Raw genomic sequence first — 21,622 nt, forward strand, 5'->3', positions numbered from 1 at the left:
AACTGAATCCTCATGGAAGATACAGTGCCAGTGTAAATGCATCTTGTCGAACGAACTGAATGAACGGATGAGTGCCTTTCACTTCCTTTGATAATTCTAGAATTTGCCATTCACTAGGAACCTCATCTTCACTTCTCCTCATTCCCATCCCGTATTTTTGTTTGTGAAAAAGGAAAAAGTGGGAAAAGAGGTACCAAGTACATATTTTATACTTGATACCTGGAAATAATAAAATAATAAAGAGCGGTAAAATAAACTCTTACATTGTTGTTCGGTTTCAACACAAGAAACAACGTGATTTATAAATCTTTTAATATCATTATTGGTCCTCACATGAAAAGCGAAAAAATAGGCTAAGCGTTGATAATACAATTGCAATACAGCCGAAGTTCTTTAATCGGGTGCTTGGCCAAAGGCAAACCAGCAAACAGAAACGCAGTCCTTTTTCTTCTTGCTTTTTTTGGGAATAGGAAAAATGAGGTGAAGCAAGAGCTGGCCCAGTTTGCAGAGACCAAGTCAGCTTTGACCCGGTCGGGTGGCGTCGGAGACCTCCGCGGGGATGACGGGGTGCCTCACACAATAGGTCAACCTCCGAGGCGAGGTCAGTGAGTCACACCTTGGGGCTGTGTCCATGAGTCACCCGCTTCCCAAAGAGGCTTTCTCCAGAAGTGGTGTATTCATAGTGTCCCCTACTTTCCCGCCCCAGGGACAAAACGCTGGTAAATAAACCCCTGCAGGAAGGAACTACGTATATTACAGCGTCACGTGGGCTCACTCTGCACTTCGGGGCTGACAGCAGCTCTGCCTGACTCAGCTTCTGCCCGGACGGAGCAGGTTCAGGAATGAACTTGCAGAAAAGCTGGTGATGCTCTGTGGAAAGGATTCACGTAGATAGATGCCCACAGCTGGCCGCGGCGGAAGTGCCCGCCGACCTTTCACACTGCTGCGGCTCCTACTGCTGCTGATTTCATCAAGTAGAGACTTCTTGGCACTGCTGGGATGGAAGTCGAGGATTAAAAATACAATCCCTGCCATTCATTCGGAATTCCAGAGAACTCTGAAATTTTTTGAATTGGCCAGTGAATGGTAGAGACCGGAAGCGTGCACCAAAATAATGCTTCTGGTCTGGTATCATCTTTTATGAGAGGATCCTAAAACATCCCCTACTTACATATGAGTTATTAGTCCTGTGTCACAGACTACAGCTATGTTTGATGAGCTGCCGAAGTGAAAATCTGACCGGAACCTTTTAACTATAAATTACTTGTGGTTTCAAAGAAGGATGAACTTTCTCAGCCAACGCACTTCTGCCGTGTGAACAGTCACCTTTATTGTACGACATGAGAGAGTCCTTCTGTATAGCTTTAGGACTTAATCTGTGAACGATATGAACGTTTTGCTAATGGATGTGTCCTCTAGGTACATTTGCAGCCTGACTTTGACCTCTTTGTATCTTCTATTCTTATGAATCGGACTAGCAAGAGGTGGTGAGGTTTAGGATTTGGGCAGAACAGAATTAGAGTTGTAACTAATTGTAGGGCTATGAAAGCTGCTTTGGGACAAAGAATCATCAGTTGGGGTGACAGTAAGAAGGATGGTAACTTGGGAGGGAGAGTGGTGGCTTTAGAAAGAAAAGAGAACATGAGCTATGGATCTGTGCAGCCAGGTGGAGAGCCAGCACTTTATTTCCGATTGTCAATGTATTCAGAAGCCAAATTCCCATTAACCAGCTGGGCTGATAGGGTTAAACTCAGAGGGGAACCATTTACTCATGGCTACTAATCAGATCGGGTTGCCAGTTTAAACGTGGGCTTTGAGCTACCACTGCCGTGGGGCTCCCACTTCTCTCTGGGTTTGCTGACACCAGAGGAACTGAGAAAGAGTGTGCCTCTGGGGCTGGGAGAGTTAGTAAGTGTGTATTCCAGCTGTCTTTGTTCTTGTGGTTAAGACCCACCTCTGGTGTCAGTCGGAAGAGCTAAGTATCACTGGCAGAAAGCAAAGCACAACAAAAGGCGCCACTCAGAGAAATGCAAGGTCTGAGTAAGATATGACGTGTCATTTCCTAGGTCTTGAAATTTAAATCAGAGCACACTGCCTACATGTTTAATGTGATTGAAACACAGGCAGCATTTATCCCTGAAATACAATATAAAAGTAAACCAGCTTTTAGTGTTTGTATTTTAATTCTAATTGCGGAAAATTTTCAAAACTTTAATGTGAGCCTTGGGCAAGTCTTCTTGCCATCTGGTATAGGATTAAACATTGACCTAGTGTTTGTTGTCTGCTGACAGTGGTTCCAGTTTACTTGGCAAGCCCTGTCTGGGAAATTACCAACCTCATGCAAATCTGTGTCAGTTTTCATTTTTAACACTGATGAGTTTAATTGAACTGGTTCACAACAAGCAAGCTGCAAAGCTATTGCAGTTAGCAGTTTTTAAGCACATAATCTTCAGCGTATATATACTTTTGTTAGAACATTAAGAGGGTGGTGAATCGGCCTAGTAAGTCAAAAAAATTTTTAATGTCTGATTTTTAAAAATAAGATAATTTACTTTTGCCCTCGACTGGTCTTGTGAATATTATGGGGGGTTGCAGGAGTATTGTTTTTCAAGTGCCTACAATGTGCAGGACACCTTGCTCCGCCCCTAGGGTCCTATCTATCACCGAAAGAGCTTATGTTCCATTGGAAGAGAAACATTTACAACCCCCCAAACAAGAAAGAATGAAGGGAGAGGTTAAAGAGAAACTGGGATTGGCCAGGGGATGAAGCCCAGCAGCACTGAGTGTGAACTGAGTTTTGAGCCAGTCAACCTTGGTTTTATGACCCCAGGTTGCCTTTAAGTTCCCATCGCTTTGGTGTGGTTCTCTTTAACCACCTAGCTGGGCCCAGGTGGTAGAAAAGAGGACGCTGCTTCTGAGTCCTGCCCTAATAGCTCTGTTGAGTGTAGGGAACCCTGAGTAATTTCTGACACTAACTAATGTGAAACTCTAATATATTAAGAGAGGAGGAGGAGTAAAAAGGCCAAACACTTATATTTGGAAATGAAATCTTTGCCCATAGAAATGAGCAAGCAGCTTATTATGTTGCTACGAACTCTAAATTCTTGCAAAATTAAGCACTTATAATCATTCCTATTTTTATATCTTTGTATGCTTCCAGCAATACAAAATGTATTGCATAGGCCTTCTCTATTTCAGAAAGTCTTTGTTGTGTGGCTTCCTTCCATAAAGTGAGTGTAATAGGTCATGAACTGGAGGGTCAATTCGTCCAAAAACACCAGGCCTTTTCCTGGGCTATAAGAAGTCGGTGGATTCTATTTTTACAGATAAGATTTTATCTTTGCCTTTCATGGTTCTGCTGCCAGTCAGGATTTTATATTTACAAAATGCTTTTCATTTTTATGCCTACCAAGTGCACGTGCACAATAGATACACAATCCACACTTGTTGAATAAACTTGAACCAGAGGTTGCCACCCTTGGGCTGGGGGCTGGAGCTGCCTTCTGTGGATTTATTTGCTGAGGAAGTGAGCAGGGGAAGCCCAGTGAACTGGTCATGAAATTGGCAGGTGACTTTGGCGGTTACAGGTTTCCTAGAGCAGACCTTTTTCACCCTTGCAAGAAGGAACCGGAGCATTTGTTGGCTTTTTTACCCGTCTCACGGATATGGGTGCTGAGACTAGGATGGGTTAAATGGCTTGTCCATGTAGGTCACACAGGGTCAGAGCTACATGAAAACTCAGGTATGTGTGACTCCAAGCCTGTGGTCTTTCCAGAGGCCATAGTGCCTCATGCTGTCTCCCAGTAGGCTGTCAATGGCCGGGGGGGCGGACTAAGGATCCAGGGGTGACTTGGATCCCAGCTGTCCTTGGGATGACTCGGAGGTGGGTTAAAGAAGGGATTGTCAGGGCTTCCCTGGTGGCGCCGTGGTTGAGAGTCCTCCTGCCGATGCAGGGGATACGGGTTCGTGCCCCGGTCCGGGAAGATCCCACATGCCGCGGAGTGGCTGGGCCCGTGAGCCATGGCCGCTGAGCCTGCACGTCCGGAGCCTGTGCTCCGCAGTGGGAGAGGCCACAACAGTGAGAGGCCTGCGTACCGCAAAAAAAAAAAAAAAAAAAAAAAAAAAAAAGAAGGGATTGTCAGATAGAGAGGGTGGGGAAGGGATGGAGGGCAAGAGGAAAACCTGAGAGACTGGAGGAGAAGCCTGGAGGCCATTGCCCTCATCAAGGTGAAAGGTCATGCAGGGGCCTGGAAGGGTGGAAATGGGAGCTAAATTAACAATCCCCTGGAGGCTGATGGGAGGGGCCAGGCTGATAGGAGAGGGTGGTAATGCTGCCCCCTCCCCACTGATTTCCATGACATTCTAACCCCCAACATAGAATTTTCCTAATACATAAAATGACTTTCTCAACTTGTGTCTTTATTGAAGAACACATTAATTCTAGAAGGAAAAATTATTTAACACAGCACAGTTTTCCATAAGCTACCATTTCCAGCCAAATATCTTCTCAGAGAAATGCTGACCTTTGTTGCCCCTGGGCAAAATGCAGGTCCTCAGAGCTGAGGCTCTTTGCCGACCTGGGCATCACAGACCCTGATGTGGTTGGAGGTTTGTCCTTTATGAGACTGTGAAGAAAGGCAGTATGCGAAGTAGTGGTCAAAGGGGCCCCCAAAGGAAGAGGGGGCCTGATTATCTTTCTTTCAGGTACCATTTCCACTGCACACCACCCCAGGCCTCCATGTGAAACCCTTGCAGACTTTTTTTGTTTTGTTTTGCGGTACGCGGGCCTCTCACTGCTGTGGCCTCTCCCGTTGCGGAGCACAGGCTCCGGACACGCAGGCTCAGCAGCCATGGCTCACGGGCCCAGCCACTCCGCGGCATGTGGGATCTTCCCGGACCGGGGCACGAACCCGTGTCCCCTGCATCGGCAGGCGGACTCTCAACCACTGCGCCACCAGGGAAGCCCCAGACATTTTTTTAAGTCCAGGAAAATTGTGTGTGTGTGTGTGTGTGTGTGTGTGTGTGTGTGTCAAGAAGAGTTTTTCTTTCTCTTAGAAACTGTCATTCATTTTTCTTTATAAAAAGCATGGGGCCATGTAATTGAATCCATTTCCCATCGTACTTTGGCCACTCAAAAATAGGAGCCCCATCTGTAGTTTATCTCCAATAACTTTTTAGTACCTATGACCTGCATATCCATGCATCATTTTCCTTTTTGTCTTTTTGCACCTTGATGAGTGTTTTTGTTTTTACTTGTTATGAAAACAATACATTATCACTGTTAAAAACTGGAAAGTACAGAAGAGTTTAGATAAGGGGGAGAAAAGCTCCAGTGAACATATTACTTGCACATATCACCATAAATACTTGGTATTTATTTTCTTTTTTGGTTCCATTTTCATATGAAAACTGTATAGAATGTATGATCATAGAATACACACTAATAGGCAGATTGAATATACATATGTAAGTATATATAAATTATAAATTTTTAAGAGAAACTAGACTTTTAAAATAGCAGAGACTTTTTCTTCCTTCCTTGCCTCCCTCCCTCCCTCCTTCCTTCCTTTCTTTCTTTTTATCGATTTTTTTTTCCCCTTAGACATTTTCTTGAAGTGGACTCTAAGGGAGTGACATCAGGGAGGGGTGGGAGTAGTAGGGAAGTGGGGATTAATCTAGCTAAACTGTGGGTCCTGGCAAACAGTAAGGCTGCACTGAGAAATACAAGAAAGGAAGTGACTCAGTAGCTCAGAGAAGGAGCAGAGATGAGACACCAGTATGGAATAGCGGGTGGTTTATCCGACGTTTGGGAATGGGGTGAGGGGAGCTCAGTGATTTGAACAATAAGAGAATTTAGTTTTCAAATCAAATCATGAGCAGTGGATTAAGTTCTTGTGAGCGGTGCTCTTGCTGTTGGCATTCAGACCAGGAGCCACCCTGGGCATCCCATAGACTGAGCTTTAGAGCGAAGCTGCCGCGGGGTCGATGGATGTGCAGAGGCTGGGAGTTGGAGTGGCTTTCTTCTCAGAGTTGTTTCAGAGCAATGAGAACTGCTCATGTATGAAAGGCTCCCTCTTGTACTCAAGTCTTTGGGGAATACAGTGAGTGACACTTTTAATTAACAAATCCGCTGGGAACAAAACTCCTTTAAAAGCGTTGGCTGGGTGTGGAGTTTGAAGGGTGGGCTGCAGAGACTCCCACGGTCCTGGGGGAGTTCTGGGGCTTGAAGCCGCGGCTGAGGTGTGCATCTTTGGGGTGGGATCTATCGGGATGAGGGCCAGTGTCCCCCCAGAAAGCCCTCACCTCTGTCCCAGGGGATGGAGGCTGGCCAGCCGTGGTGGCAGTCCTCAGGCAAGCTGGGCTCCTCTACCACTTTGGGTGCGGGCCTTTCTGCTCTCCCAGATTTGGGAATCCCAGCCCACTTGTTCAGAATGGGAGGGGAGGGTGGGGGACTGGCATTTGGGAATGCATCATTCCGGTTCCTGTATAATTCCGACCACTGACAGATAGCTGAACGTCTGTACACAGCAGCGTCCTTAAATGTCTTCCACCGTACGGTGTATGTCGCTGCGTCTCACCGGGGCTGCGCTCATGCTGCTTCTACCACAGTATCAATATCCATGGTGCCAGAGGTTCTAAGAAAGGCTCACGAAAGAGAGAAGGATACTTCCCCTCCTGGTACCACAGTGGAAAGTATTTCTGTAGGACGCGCCTACCTTGGGAAACCATGTTTTAGTAGTAAGAGTCCTGAAGGGATAGTTAGTCAAAGGGTTTCTTAACTCTAATTACTTTGCTAAAGGGAGCTTACTTAATTTTGACATCCTCATCAATTGTTTCCTCACTTGGAAGGCCTGTGACAGACCCCCTGAGGCTGGCTATGAGTCTTCACAAGACCAAAAGTTGACAAAGGATTTTATGCAAGCTTTGAACAGAATTACAATTATTAAACTTGAAGGTGTAACTAAGACTGTTGTTTCTTCCTTTAGGCTTAGGTAATTGACTTTCATCTCTGTAGTTCAGCCCCCTACCCACCCCCCGCCCCGTTTGTGTTTTTCTTAACAAAATCGTCTTGGTTTTTAATTTTTATTCCTCCCAGTTTATTTTTGATTATTTTTTAAAGACCACTGATGGCTCCTATAGTATGAAACTCAACAGTTAAACTTAATTTTGCCTCCTTTATGGAAGCTGACTTTTTTTTTTTTTTTTTTAAATCATACTCATTTTAAAGGCCTTCTTGGGAAAACATCCAAGTTTTCACTCAAGGCAATGAATGAGCTACCCATGGCAATAACTTCCAGTCTGGGATGAAGAAATCTGAAGAAGAATTTTAGCAGTGGCAGTATTCAGATGTGAGGAAACAGAAGCAAAATAAAAGATAAATACAACTCCAGTGCAGGAGATTGCACTGATTTAGGATTTAGCCTAATGATACTAATAGTGGTTTCCTAAGCTAAGGGTTCAAAGGAAGCCATTGTTATTCAAAAGCAAGGTGTGTTTGAAAGGAGCAATCTCTCTCCTTTTCACGTGGATCCAGAAAGGTCTATAGTGTGTGGGGTTGACATTGCCCTTTGGTTTGGGAGAGACAACCTAGTTACAAGGATTGGGACAAAGGACTGACATTCAGCTTCTGCTATCAAAGTTCGTTGTCCTTGATAAATACAGAAAGATCTCTGATACAGTTCATAAAACAAGAATTGTGGCACCAAATGAATATGCTTATCTTTAAAAGAAAAATGTAATAAACTCTCAAAAAGAGTTTATGGAGTGGCACAGGGTCTTTAAGGCACCAGAAGTGACTTAAGATGTGGTCTGGAGGGAGGCAGACAAAGCTAGATGTCCCATCCATCTTTTTTTTTTTTTTTTTTTTCTTTTTGGTTGCTCCGCGAGGCATGTGGGATCGTAGTCCCCCGACCAGGGATCGAACCCGTGCCCCCTGCGGTGGAAGCGTAGAGTTGTAACCACTGGACCACCAGGGAAGTCCCCCATCCATCTTTCTAAGGACACATTGGAAAGTCTGGGTAGAAGCTGATGTCATGCTAGTTTCTCTGAGATTAAGTTGTAATAACAAACCCTGGAAGCTGTACATGACCAAAAGGCTAATCACGTCTCCTCCCTCAGAAACCTTTATGCCTCAGTATCTGGGTTTCTCCATAATCTGGCACTTCCTACACTTATTTCCTGCTATCCTGTTCTCCAGCTACACAGTTGGTACCTTGCATGGTAGAACATAAACTTCTTGGGGGTTTATGTATGACCTATGTGGACCTCACAGTGTCTTACCCTTTGTAAGAGCTCAGCAATGTGATGTTTATGAGTTTGGTTTCAAGGTCCCTGTCTTTGGCTGAGGACAGGTGGAGCCATCCTCATTATGTCAGTTATATGAGCTGGGAGAGTGTGGGAGGGCTGGTGGGCAGGAGCGCAGGGTCCGGCTTTGGGAGAGGAGTTTGCACTGGGGTATCCCAGTGCTTGGATGGCAGTGAGCACAGGGCGTTGGAGAACGTAGGCTCCTTGGGCCGTGGGGAGGAACGCTGGGGCTTGTCCATCCCTGGTAAGGCAGAAAATCCTTAAGAGGGTGTTTGCACATAGGGGCAGCTGGTCAGCTAAGTCATGGACTTATGTTCAGAGAGTCCCCTGCAAATTCCCCAACGTGGCCCAACTTGAATGGAGGGTAAGTGGGCAAGCCTGACCTTGGCTGAAAACAAACAATGTGTCAACCTCGTATTAGCAGATCCTAAGGGAAGAAGAGCCGGCATCATTTAACTGTTGTGTTGTGACTGGTGTTGATGACACTGATAACGCTAACAATGAAAGAGATAATTGTTTTCCTTCTTTTAGTCACATAGAAAAAATCACCACATGGCAAGACCCTAGGAAGGCGATGAATCAGCCCCTGAATCATATGAACCTCCACCCAGCTGCCACTTCCACACCAGCGCCCCAGAGGTCCATGGCCGTGTCTCAGCCGAATCTCGGTAAGCTTTGACCGAAGCTGGATAAACAAGCATTCAACCGAGGGCCTCTAGAGCTCAGAAGCAGCTCTGGTTGCCTCAGTGCCTACTCACGCGCCCAGATAGTATCTTCTCCTCCCTCTCGGCTGCATTACCCTTTCACTGCCCTTGCCTTCTTCTTTTTTTTTTTTTTTTTTTTGCTGTACATGGGCCTCTCACTGTTGTGGCCTCTCCCGTTGCGGAGCACAGGCTCTGGACGCGCAGGCTCAGCGGCCATGGCTCATGGGCCTATACACTCCGAGGCATGTGGGATCCTCCCGGACCGGGGCACGAACCCGCGTCCCCTGCATTGGCAGGCGGACTCTCAACCACTGCGCCACCAGGGAAGCCCGTGCCCTTGCTTTCTTTTCTTGGCCTCTTGGCTACACAGTTCATGACACTGCTACCAGGGTTTACACTACAGCTCCAGCATCCCCTCCAGTTGCATTTATTGAAGCTCTTTGAAAACTCACTTAGGCCTCCTGTCTTCATCCAGACCAAGGCAAGAAGGGCCCTTAGCCCCTTTCTGTGAATCTGGTCCCTGAAGACCGCCAGAGTGTACAGTTCTGGCCTCAAATCTCTTTGCTCCGCCCCGCCCCCCAACAATGTGTGATTAACACCAGACTAGGTGTTTTCTTGCCTTATCTCATTCAGTCCTCACCACAACCCTACAAGAAGGGACAGTATTCCCATTTTATAGATGCAGAAACGTTCCCAAGTCCGAGCGTGTGGGCTAGTAGAGCCAGAGTTGGAACTGAGGTTGGGGAATGCATTCAACCCTTACGTAATCTGCGGGTGGCTTCTCCCCACACCTGCCCTAGGATAGTACGGCTCACATTTCACTTCATTTTGAATAAGTGGGATTTTAAACTTGAGATTCGTTTCTGCTAATTGCCTTTACTTCAGAAGAAATACAATTCTGCCCACTGGAGAGAATCAGATGTGAATGAACACACTCCTGCATCAGAACCAATCAGCTTTTGTTGTTAGTCATTCTCTCCCACCCCCAAAGGCTAAACATAAGAGGGCCAACTTTGCAGTTTTTAAAAAGCTGGTGCCATTTTCAGGTAATGTTTCCATTGAAGATCAGATATCCAGATACTGCTTTATACACATAACAGAATTTTAGAGAATGAAAAGAATCTCCTGTTGGATCTTCAGGAATGAACAGGATAAAAATGGAAGCAGTTTCCTGGACACCCTTCCTTTATAACTGTGGCTTAGCCATGGTGAGTATGGACTCAAGGAGACCTGAGTCAGTATATTCAAGTAAATATATTGTCCCTTCTTCCAGGAAGTCTGGATCTACCATTTTAAAGCTTGCATATGTAAAGTATATACAAAAAGCAAACGACTCAGAACAACCTCTGTTGTGTTTCGTATCTAAAGGGTAGGTCAAGGAAAATGGTGCCACTGCTTCTACGAGCAGTGGTAAACCAAAGCTTCCCGTGAGTCACTTGTCCCCAGTATATAAGAGCTCGAGTAGCAAGCAGATGCGAGTGTAGCAAAGAAACCACAAATTAGGTAGCATTAGACTCGTTTTTTTAGCCATTTAATTTTTATTAATTTATTTAATTTTTAGGTAGCATTAGACTAGGGTTTCTTTAGCCTTTTTATTAAAAGTTCTCAAAGCTGATTATTAAATTATTCATGTTAACTTTATAATCGATTATAATTGGAAAGGATCTTTCATGGACCTGGTTAAAAACATTCAAACACTTTTTTCAAAGGGGTGTTCAAAAAGTAAGTCTTCCTCTGATACCCATGCCTCAGTCCCTTGTATGCTGCCTGGAGTCAATCAGAGTTTCCAGTTACATGTATGTTTCTTCACATAAATTGCTAGCACGTTATACCCACTGTTCTGCACCTTGCCTTTTTTTGTTTTTTGCTCATAATATATTTATTTATTTATTTATTAACATCTTTATTGGAGTATAATTGCTTTACAATGTTGTGTTAGTTTCTGCTGTATAACAAAGTGAATCAGCTATATGTATACATATATCCCCATATGCCCTCCCTCTTGTGTCTCCCTCCCATCCTGCACCTTGCTTTTTTCCTACTTCTATATCCGTATACACAAAGCTGCCTCATTTTTTTTTTAATTGCCCAGTAGTCCAACATGTTGATATGCTATAATTATTTAACTAGCCTCCATCTGATGGGTATTTGGGTTTAGTGTGTTGTTAGTGCACCCAGTATCAGAGTGAAGATCCTTGTTTGTGCTCTTTCATGTACTTTCCTTAATTTTACAAAATTGCACAACGAGTAGGAAGTGGACTAAATCTGAAGGACCTTGAGTGCTAAAAGCTTAATACTGAAGGCACATGTGAGTCTGCCCTCCCCATCCCCCCACACACTAAAAGCCCAATTGCTGGTAAAGTTTATCGAAAGAAATTGTAATCTGAATGTCTGAAACTAGTTTACCTGTGGCTGAATAAAATACCTTTTTCCAGATTTTTAATAAACCGGGGCAGTAAATTTCTCAAGACATACATTCTGGGGTTTTTCCAATAATATTTGAATATTTGCCCATTACAAAATGTGTTGCTAGCCTCTCGAGAATCACAGATGTGTCCCAAGTTTTGAAATATAACGGGGAATGCAAAGTAAGCTCCAAAGACTGGGGGTAATTTAGAGAGTCACAATATGGTCCTAATAATAAATGATTTACTCAGAGTATTTTATTTTAAGCTATAGCTCTGCCTGTAGTTTATACTCTTAATTATCAACCTTTTAAAATAGAAAGAGCAGATCTACTTTTTTTCTTTTGAGGTTTAGTATGTGGTATTTTATTTTCATTATTTTAGAAATAATAGGTGTACATCTGTGTTTACATATATTATACCTACGTCATACATTAGCATATATATGTAAACATATATATATAAAGTCAATATTTGGAATATGATTCAAAACTTCTATGTCAGTTTTACATCAACTGCATTTTTTTTCTTTTTACCTTTTAACCAGAGAAGATCCTTCTCTTCCTCCTACTTCTTCTTAAATATAGAATTTTGGTCTTTTCAATGGCATACATCTGACAAATAAGTGAACTTAAGTGATGTGTCCCCTTCACTGATAGGTATTTATGTACAAGTGAAAATGATGTCAAAATGCAATGCACATTACTTTCAGGTGATAGAATTAGTAATAAGCTAATTTTATGTATTTCTGGAACTATGATATAATCAGTGACATAGCAAAACACATTCAGCAATAAATCTCCTTATATTGTGATTCCGTGTTTTTCTGTGTATTAGTGATGGACTTGGGAGTCGGACTGTCAGACTTTGAATCTCAGCTCTGCCTATTGGTGACTGTTAAGTCACTTAATTGTGCCTCAGTTTCTCCATATGTAAAATGAGGATTATATTTATAGTGTGAGGAGGTTGTATAAGTTTATAAGTAAAGTGCACAGATCCATGCCTGGCACATAATGAAATGTTATGTCATCATTGTTCTTTGTGGAAAGCAAAGTTTTATGTTTTACTTAACTATAGAATGTTAGATTTGAAGACAATTTCATTGTTCATCTTAAAAGCTCTCAAAAAAAATATTTATTTTAGGCTGGTTAGTGTGCAAAGCGCTTTAAATTAGGAACTCTGTATTTTTTACTTTCAGTGAGGATAGCGCCCCCTGGTGGAAATGTTTCAGTCCCCCCTGCCCAGAAACTTCTTGTCAGTGGATATCTTATTTTTTCAGTAGCTCTATTCCTGAAATGTGGGTTGTAAGGCAACCCATATTTTAATTGGGAGAGAAGAGATCCATCACTCAAAGGCATCCTGGAGTGAGTGACTTTGTGAAAGTCATTTTGTGAGTGACTTTGTCATACTTTTGTCAGGCTCCCTCAGAATCCGGTGAAAAGGCATCTATCTCTTGGTAGGATGGCAGATTGGCTGTGTATCTAAACTCACTCTCTTTTCAAATGCTGAAGTAAAACGAAACAGACTCTCAAGGGGTTATTTCAAATAGCCCTCTCCAGCTTGGTCTGATTTTTAACTGAAATTTTTGTTTTTGTATTTACCAAATCAGGCTGTCTGTCGGTTTTATCCAATTTGATTCTGTTTGAGCAGATTGGTCCCCTTTGCGTCTGAGTCCCCAGAGATACCCAGTGAATGGAAGAAGAAAGGAAGGCTTTGGAGAACTTTAGATAGCAAAGAGGAGAGATTACCACTGGGTGGAGGCCATATCACTTGGGGGCTGACCACTTGTTTGAAATCCTCACTGTTATGTAACACGGTGAAGGGGGGAAACTACTATATGTGTGAAAGTTGATTTTTTTTCATGACACAAACCAGGGAGGATCTCCTATCCTTTAAGTGGGTTGTTGGTATGATTAATTACTTTTAATAGCCACTAAATTTTATTGAAGGAGGGGAAAAAAATGAAACAAACAGGAAAAAAAAAAAGGACTCTACACAGGCCATATTATAATATATAAAACAATGGGCTCGGGGCAAATGGAACCTGCTAAGGAAACCAGTTAGGTTGTTAGGGCGGTAATGCGGGTGATGTGGAGGGCAGGGACCTCTTTGTGTAGTGGTTAATGGGAAGACAGAGTCAGAACTGAGTTTCTCTTGGGTTAGACATTTACTAGTGTCGTTTGTTATCTAACCTGGGTCTCCTTTTCCTTATCTGTAATATGGTGATAATGATAGGCTCTTCCCCATAAAAGTTTTGAGTATTTAGGTATTCCATGCCTTGGTACCTGGCATAGAGAAAGCTCCCCAAGAAATACATTGTTGTAACAATTATTATGAGCTAGTAACCTGTTTTTTCCTCACTTTTCTGGCCCGTGTAGCCAGAGGAAGAGCCTGTGGTGTGTGCGATAGAAAGCCATCCTCTTCCTTCTCCCTCAGGAAAAGCCACCCTCAGTTCCTGCAGCTTTGATCTTTTGGACACTTTTGCTTACACGTTGCGAAACTAATCTTGAACCCCAGGCAGCGACTGTGAGAAACACGGTCGAGCCCGGGCTCGTTCATGAGCAGAGGCAGTTTGGGAATGGCAGGTTCACTTCGAGCCCCATATGAAGAACCTTCTCCCTCTGCAAGTGTGATGGTGTCAAGGTCTTCCTATCTCTCAGCATACAAGGACTGAACTCGTACAGTAACTTAAAATCTCCCCGTATTTTAAAATGTCTTTGCAGAGAGAAAGTGACAGGCAGTTTTGCCTTTTTTGGTGATAACCCTAGTGATCATCAACCATGGTGTGCTGGCCTCCTGTCACACATTAATGGACCTCCTTGTTGGAAGGAGGCCCTGACCTGGGGTGCCAGTATCCTCCCAGACAGGACAGGAAAAATAAAGACTGTATAACAACTTCACCAGACTGCCAGCCCTAGCCAGTTCAGAAACCACTGGTAAAGTGCAGCCAGAGTGTATTTTTAATGCTATAGGAATTTTTTAAATATCACACACTCCCCCTTTGAAGATGTGCCATCCACCAGGCCAGAGTCTGTCCTCCAGGTCTATCTTGATCTGTATTTCAAATTGTAAACACATGTGTGGTTTTCTTGCTTGCTTGCTTGCTTTTTTTTTTTTTTTTTTTTGCAGGGTGTGCTTTTCAAGACAAGATGGAAAATCTAGTCTCTGCTCAGTTTGCAAAGTTGGCTCCTTTGTCCCTCTAGGAAGTGTACAAAGGCACTTGAAGACATTTTATCAAAAGCAAATAAAATAGCTAAGGGACACCGCAGCCTAGTGTTGCTGAAAGCATGTAGAGAGGTATCCTGAAAGTTTGCTGAAAGTTAGATTTATACCTAGGCTATCTTATTTTTGTCTTTTTCCAGTAGTTTTCTTCTAATCAAATTTATGTCATGAGTTTATGGCAGACACATCTGGCTACTGTGATTTTTCCAGTTCTGATGTTCTCACTACTTTTTGAACTTTGCAGTTTCCGCAGCATGAATTAGCCTAACGCACACAAGCACATACACATACAAACCCAAAGACAACTGAAAAACCTCCATCCTTAAGGGGGAGGGTGGCGGTGATGGGGCGCTGGTAAGAGTGCTGTGGTGGGAAGTGGGTCTTTACAGAAGGGAAGGAAGACTGGTGGGCACAGGGAAAGGGGAAGAGGTTCTGGTTACAATGTTTTTTGTTTTTTCTTGATTAAAAAATGAGAGAGCAGTTTTCTAAATGCTGTAGAAAATCAATATTATTTTCTTAGAGAGATTTAGAGGAATCCATCAATTGTCAGAAGTTAGTCTGTCGGCATTATTGAAGACCACTCTTCAGCGTTTCCTAAAGGAGATTCATTACAGTTCCTACCTTTTAAGGTTTTTAAAGATTATGTGAAATGGGGACCAAACACAAATAATTAAGCCAACTGATTCAATTCTTCTTGTGCAATAAAGTGGTACGTAATAGTCGATAAAGAAATGAACCTTGTGTTTTCTTGAATCTCTCATCTATATCAGTATTCGTTCATCTGCATATGCATTAAGATTACGTGATGAAGACTTATAGATTTTATTACACAAAATTTAGAAATTTAGGTAGCAAATCTCCTCTTTGATAAGAAGTTTTAAGAGCCATGAAAAATGTTTGATGCCAAAATTTTCCAAAGAAAATATCCCCCAAGGTAAATTACATTCCCAAGTAGTTGCTAGATGAACACTTTGGAAAACTATACAAAGATGCTTCCCCCGCATTAAATGCGTGCAATATGAAAATAACTATATTTGTAACTAATAATAGTTATAGGACTATATGGCACATGGAAAACTTTATTATATCAGTCTGATTTGATAAAGCAGGCAAAATTGTTTATACTATGATTATAATTTTGTTTTTTAAAAAAGACTGTTTAGATTTTCTTTTCCCACAAGACAATGCGCTCCACCTGTGTATTTCTAGCCCATGGCCAAGTGCATCACAGGTGCACCACTTAGCAGAATAAATGTATTGAGTAAATCAATTATGTACTTTTAGATGTTCATAGTGATTATAGTAAGGCTTTTGAATTGGGGGTGATCCCCTTAATTTTCTCTGTAATATGGTGATATTCATTTTATAATAGCCAAAAGAAAAAAAAAAAAAGGAGAACCATTTGGTTGGTGTCTTGAGCTTTTTATGGTGGGAGAGGAGGATGGGGTGTAGGGAAGAAGGCTCTAGACCCCGGTGTGCAATAGAGACAGAACCATGAATCGTAAAGCTTCTGCAGCCGTGTCTACCTGTGGCAAACAAGTCATTCCCTGGTCTCTAAGATCCGTGTCTCTTCAAGTGGAGGCCCAGGTCTAGCACAGGTCAGATTCCTTGGGACATTTGTTACACATACATCTTCAGAGTCCAGTTGGAGCCTGATTGCTCCCCAAAGAACAGTCATGGGCAGCTGCTGGGAGAAATACTGCCTAGACCCCACCCCTGCGAAATCCTGTCTCAGACCATGTAGGGTGGAGTCTAGGAATGGGCCCTGTTTTCAAGTGCTCAGATACCTCTGGTCACCAGCCAAGGGCAGGAACAGCCATGGAACTCTGTGCCTTAGCACAGAGATTGGAAACTGCCATCAGAACAACTGGCAAAAACACACTCAGAGATCCAGTCTTTAACTTGAGTTACCTGAAAAGAACACCGAGTGTGCTCACCAACTTCTTTTTTTTAAATTGAGGTGTAGTTGATGTATAATATTGTCTAAGTTTCAGGTGTACAGCATAGTTATTCACAATTTTTAAAGATTATACTCCATTTATAGTTATTTTAAAATATTGGCTCTATTCCCTGTGTTGTACAGTACATCTTTGTTGCTTATATATTGTATACATAGTCGTTTGTACCTTTTAATCCCCTACCCCTATCTTGCCCGTACCCACTTCCCTCTCCCCACTGTTTGTTCTCTGTATCTGCGAGTCCTGTTTCTGTTTTGTTATATACATTCATTTGTTTTATTTTGTAGATTCCACGTATAAGTGATAACATATAATACTTATCTTTCTCTGTCTGACTTATTTCACCAACTTTTAACTGTGATTTTTGCCTGAAATAGACATTTATGGTGACATTGGCATTTGTCACTTTGGCACTTGGTGTCAGTGCACACATGAGCTTTGGGTATAGGAATGCTGAAGCCACTTTCCAGACCCCAGTCATACCAAGTAAACTTCAAAAACTAGGGGAGACGTTGCAGTTTGGCATCTAGATTATTGAAGTGTGTTGTCTAAATTCATAGGGTCAGTGTATAAGCCCATCTTGAACTTTGCTAGCTGAGAGCTGACCAAAGAATCAGGCCTCTGCAAGCTTAAAGCCCTGAAAAATTCTGGAGGGGCACCCCATACCCCAAAGAAGCACAGAGTCTCTTAGGAAAGAGGTAAAGGTCAGGTCAAGCTTTTCCTTAGTCCCTTCTTTGTGGGCACGACCTTCATTTACTTATTTATTTTTAATGGAGTCTAATCTCTTCACTAAGCTGCGGGCCTCTGTTTCGAGAGTTTTAAAAATAATTGGGACAGTTTTAGTACTATCTGCTGGCTGACTTCCAGTAGTTTGTCCCTAGGAACTTCCTTGCTGTGGAGAGAATGTTGCCCAGTTATAGTTTTAGGCAGAGGGATTCTGGGATGGCTTGTCATTCAGCCACTTGTTCCAAATTGATAAGTGTTGAGTGACATTTGGACACTTTTCTTTGATCTCCTCTTTGGGGCCCCTGGTGATGTTGTCCCCACCTGATCATCACCTCCCCCACCCTGTATCAACTGCAAGATTGATTTCTTCTTCCTTTCTGGAAGTCTAAATTTATTCCCGGGGTGTTTTGCAGTTGCTGGTGGTCAGGAACAGCTGTTCTGCCACGCTTGACTCTGGATAATTCTCTGTGATGAAGTCAGCAAAATAATACCATAAGAGAAGCCAGGAAAACAAAAGCCTTCATGGTCTTTTCTCATTAAGTGCACTGAAGAGAGGAAGATCAGCCATCTCCCTGGTTTTTTTAAAAAAAACAAAATGCAGGAAAAATTAAGATTCGAAAACATATTTGAGGCAGCAAGATTCAAGAATGTTATTTTCCTCCCATGTTATATAATTACTACTTGGTCATTGTAGACAATACTGATCAGCAAAAAATGAGAAAATAAAAAACACTGTAATCTGACCATTCAAAATCACACTAACATTGTCTCCTATTTGTCTTTTTTCAATACAAATGTAAACAAAAGAGGTTGGAGAATCCTCTACGTTCTTTTTTGTAGCCTGCTTTTTTCACTTAATGTATCATGAGCATCTTTCTGTTTCAATAGATATTTTTTGATTAGCTGTTTTTATTGGAAAAGTAACACAAACATGGTGAAATATTCAAACAGTCCTAAAGAGCATTCAAGAGAAGTAAGTCTCCTTCACACCAGGACCCCCCACCCTTCTCTTCTTCCCAGGGAAACCACTACTACCAGCTTCCTCAGTACAGTCTTCCCTCTTCCCCTGGTTACCACGGGGGAAAATCCAAAATCTGAGGATGCTCAAGTCCCTTGCATAAAATGGCGCAGTGCAGTCTGCCGTTCGTATCCGTGGTTCCGCTTCTGCAGATTCAGTTTGTATCCACAGTTGGTTGCATCCGTGGATGTGGAACCCGCAGACACAGAGGGCCATCTGTATTCCAGAAATACTCTACATACATACGTGTGGTTGGATGTATGTGCCTTTTTAAAACTTAACATATCTTAGAGAGCTTCCTAAATTAGCACTTATAGATGTATTTATTCTTTTTTAGCAGTAAATAATATTCCATTCTACTGATGAACCGTAATTATTCAACCGGTCCCCTAGGCTGGATATTTAGGTTCTTTGCTGATTGTTTGCTATTATTAAACAATGCCACAATGTGCGTCCCTGTATGTAAATCCTTGTGCTGTATGCTGTTTATGTATAGATAATTTTGCAGAGGTGGAATTCCTGGGTCAAATGTTATGTCCATTTAAAGTTGTAATAGATGTTCCACTTCCCTCCAAAAACGTTACACCAAGTTACACTCCTGCCAACAGTGTATTAAAGTGTTTCTTTCTCCCTGGCCAATATTATTCTTACTCTGGCCAATATGTTCATTATCAAACATTTTAGTCTTTATAATTCTGATAGGTACAAACTAGATTCTCATTGTTTAGTTTATACATGTATTTAAGTTATGAATGGATTTGGGCATATTTCTTTCTATACACCATTACATCATGTTAATGACTGTACAATATGCCATTGTGTGACTCTACCATAATTTATTTAACCAGTTCTTTTATTGAGGGACATATAGATTGGTTCTATTTTTTATTATTATAAGTGATATTGCAGTAAATATTCTTGTACATAAATTTTTGTGCCTTCCTTAATTCCCTCATTTTTTCCAGTTTCTTCGGAATGTTAATTTGTTAGGAAAGTATGAGAATTCCTTTAAAAAAATACAATTTTGACCTGGTTTACTTTCATTGAACTAAGTAAGTAATTGTCTGCAGGTCTACTGTGTGTGTTGGGGAGGATTTGTTTGGGCTGCTACTTTCTTTTACAAAAAAATGATTTAAGGTTGCCACAAAAAGTGTATTTTTAGCCAGGCACCTAGCTTTCCCACTAGCTCTGGTTTTCAGCTTGCATCTCCATATGTTTTTGACTAAGCCATAAATGGAAGTTTCATTTGAAGTTTGCTTCCCAGTACATGTCATGCATTTCATTCCATATTATTTTCGTCCTTTTCCTTTCCAGTATTATATTTCTCAGGCACCAGTGAAGAGTGAGTTTTCAGTTTTGCCAAGAGTTAAATATTTGCAGAGACAGAAAAAAAATAAAGTAAAAAAAAAAAAGAAAAATTAATGTGGCTGATTTAGTCCTGGCTCACAAGTCTTTCATATAGCTGCTTCAAAGCTTACATTTTAAATATCAAGAAAAATATTCTATTTTCACTCTTATCAGTTGCCATAATGCCTGAATTAATTAGAATGGAACTATCATTTCTCCCCAGATGGAATTGGATCATCCCATCCTAGCAAAATGAATGCTCAGGGCAGCTGCAAAGGGAAGTTCCTTCTCCAGCCTCCACTCTGCCCTTCTTAGCGTGTCCAGTTTTCCTTTTATCGAGAAGGCCAACATGGAACAGTTTCTTCACCTCTGATCCTGGGAAGTGAGGGCCTTTCATCCCAGGGCGTCAAGCTTTATAGTCAGCTAACTCTTGGAGCTCAGGTTCTACCCAAGAAAACTTGTAATTCTTTAGTTCAGCGTCTTGTTGTTAGGTACAGTTTTCCAGAGCTGTTTCTTCTGAAAGACCAGTCCTGTAGGGCACCTCTTTGTCCTGTCTTTCCAGGCTCTCTATTTTTTTAAAATGAGATGTTTTTTCTCTTTAAAAAAAAATTGAGATGTAATTGACATAAACATTATATTAGTTTCAGGTGTACAGCACAGTGATTTGATATGTGTATATGTTGTACAGTAGTCATGACAATAAATCCTTTTTTTTGGCCATGTCACACGGCATGTGGGATCTTAGTTCCCCTACCAGGGATTGAACCCGCACCCTTTGCATTGGAAGCGCGGAGTCTTAACCACTGGACCGCCAGGGAGGTTCCGCGACAGTAAATCTAATTAACATCCATCACCACACATAGTTTTTTCTTTTTCTTGTGATGTGTCGACTGAAAAAAAGTCGCACAACCTAAAAGCTGAGAATTAAGTTTTATTCGGGGACCTTACTGAGGACTGTAGCCCAGGAGACAGCCCCTCAGGTAGCTCTGAGGGGCTGTTCTGAAGAGGTAAGGGAGGTGCCGTGATATATAGGAGTTTTTGCTGAGAAAAAAAAAAGTCACACATCAAAAGATTACTACTAATCATAAAAAACAGACATCTCAAGTTAATGATTTTAATGCTTTTCTATGTATGGGAAGATGCAGGAGTCTGAACTCATTGAAATTATTCCTTTGATTTACACGTTGATTATCTAGGGCCAGCATCCTTTTTTCCTCCATCCTGAGTGCTCCTCAGGACTCACCACTGGGGTCGGCTGCTGGCTTGATGGCGGGCACCACTCTTTGTTTACTGAAACAGCAGCCAAAAGTATTTTTGTCCACAAATAACAGTTGGGGTCGGGGATGGAGGAGGCGAGGCTGGGAGAAATGGTGAGTGTGAGGTATCAGGATCATGTAGCACCTGTTACAATTAGGGTTCTCTCCCTCCAAACCCCAGTCAGTTCTCAAAACCACTGAGCAGTAGCAGTTTCCTCGAAGAGAAATAACATCACAGCACATCGGCCCGTATACCACACGGTTCGTCTGGACTCTGCCAGGCTGAGAATTTTCAATCTCCAGGGAGTTTAGGGTGTGTTTAGGGAAATCTTTTCTTTGCTGTAATATGTCACCTTTTATTTTGAAATAATCTAAAACTTATAGAAGAGTTTCAAATATAGTACAAGGCACTCCCACATACCCTTTGCCCAGATTTGCCTTTGTTAATTGTTTATGATTTGCCTCATTTGCTTATCTCTCTTTTTCCGTATGAAGATGTATTATATATATATATATTTTTTTTTTCTGAACTCTTCAGGACTAAGTTGGAGATGTTATGCCCTTTTCCCCGTAAATACTTCAGATCATATTTTCTAAAAGGATGTGTTCTTACTTAAGCACAGTACAGGAAGACCTCATATTAACTGGGCTTCACTTTTGTGCTTCACAGGTACTGCATTTT

At 42.0% G+C, this 21,622-nt stretch overlaps 1 protein-coding gene across 1 annotated transcript in view; it reads left to right on the top strand.

Annotated features, from left to right (window-relative positions):
• Positions 1 to 21,622, top strand: part of WWTR1 (WW domain containing transcription regulator 1) — a gene marked incomplete at its 5' end in the record, with an annotated part of 135,186 nt that overhangs the window by 73,025 nt on the left and 40,539 nt on the right. Inside the window, 1 exon segment of the mRNA XM_081234424.1 lies at positions 8,836 to 8,972. Coding sequence (XP_081090550.1) covers positions 8,836 to 8,972 — 137 coding nt within the window.

Source organism: Mesoplodon bidens (assembly GCF_964165515.1).
Source record: "Mesoplodon bidens genome assembly, chromosome: 5".
NCBI lineage: Eukaryota > Metazoa > Chordata > Mammalia > Artiodactyla > Ziphiidae > Mesoplodon > Mesoplodon bidens.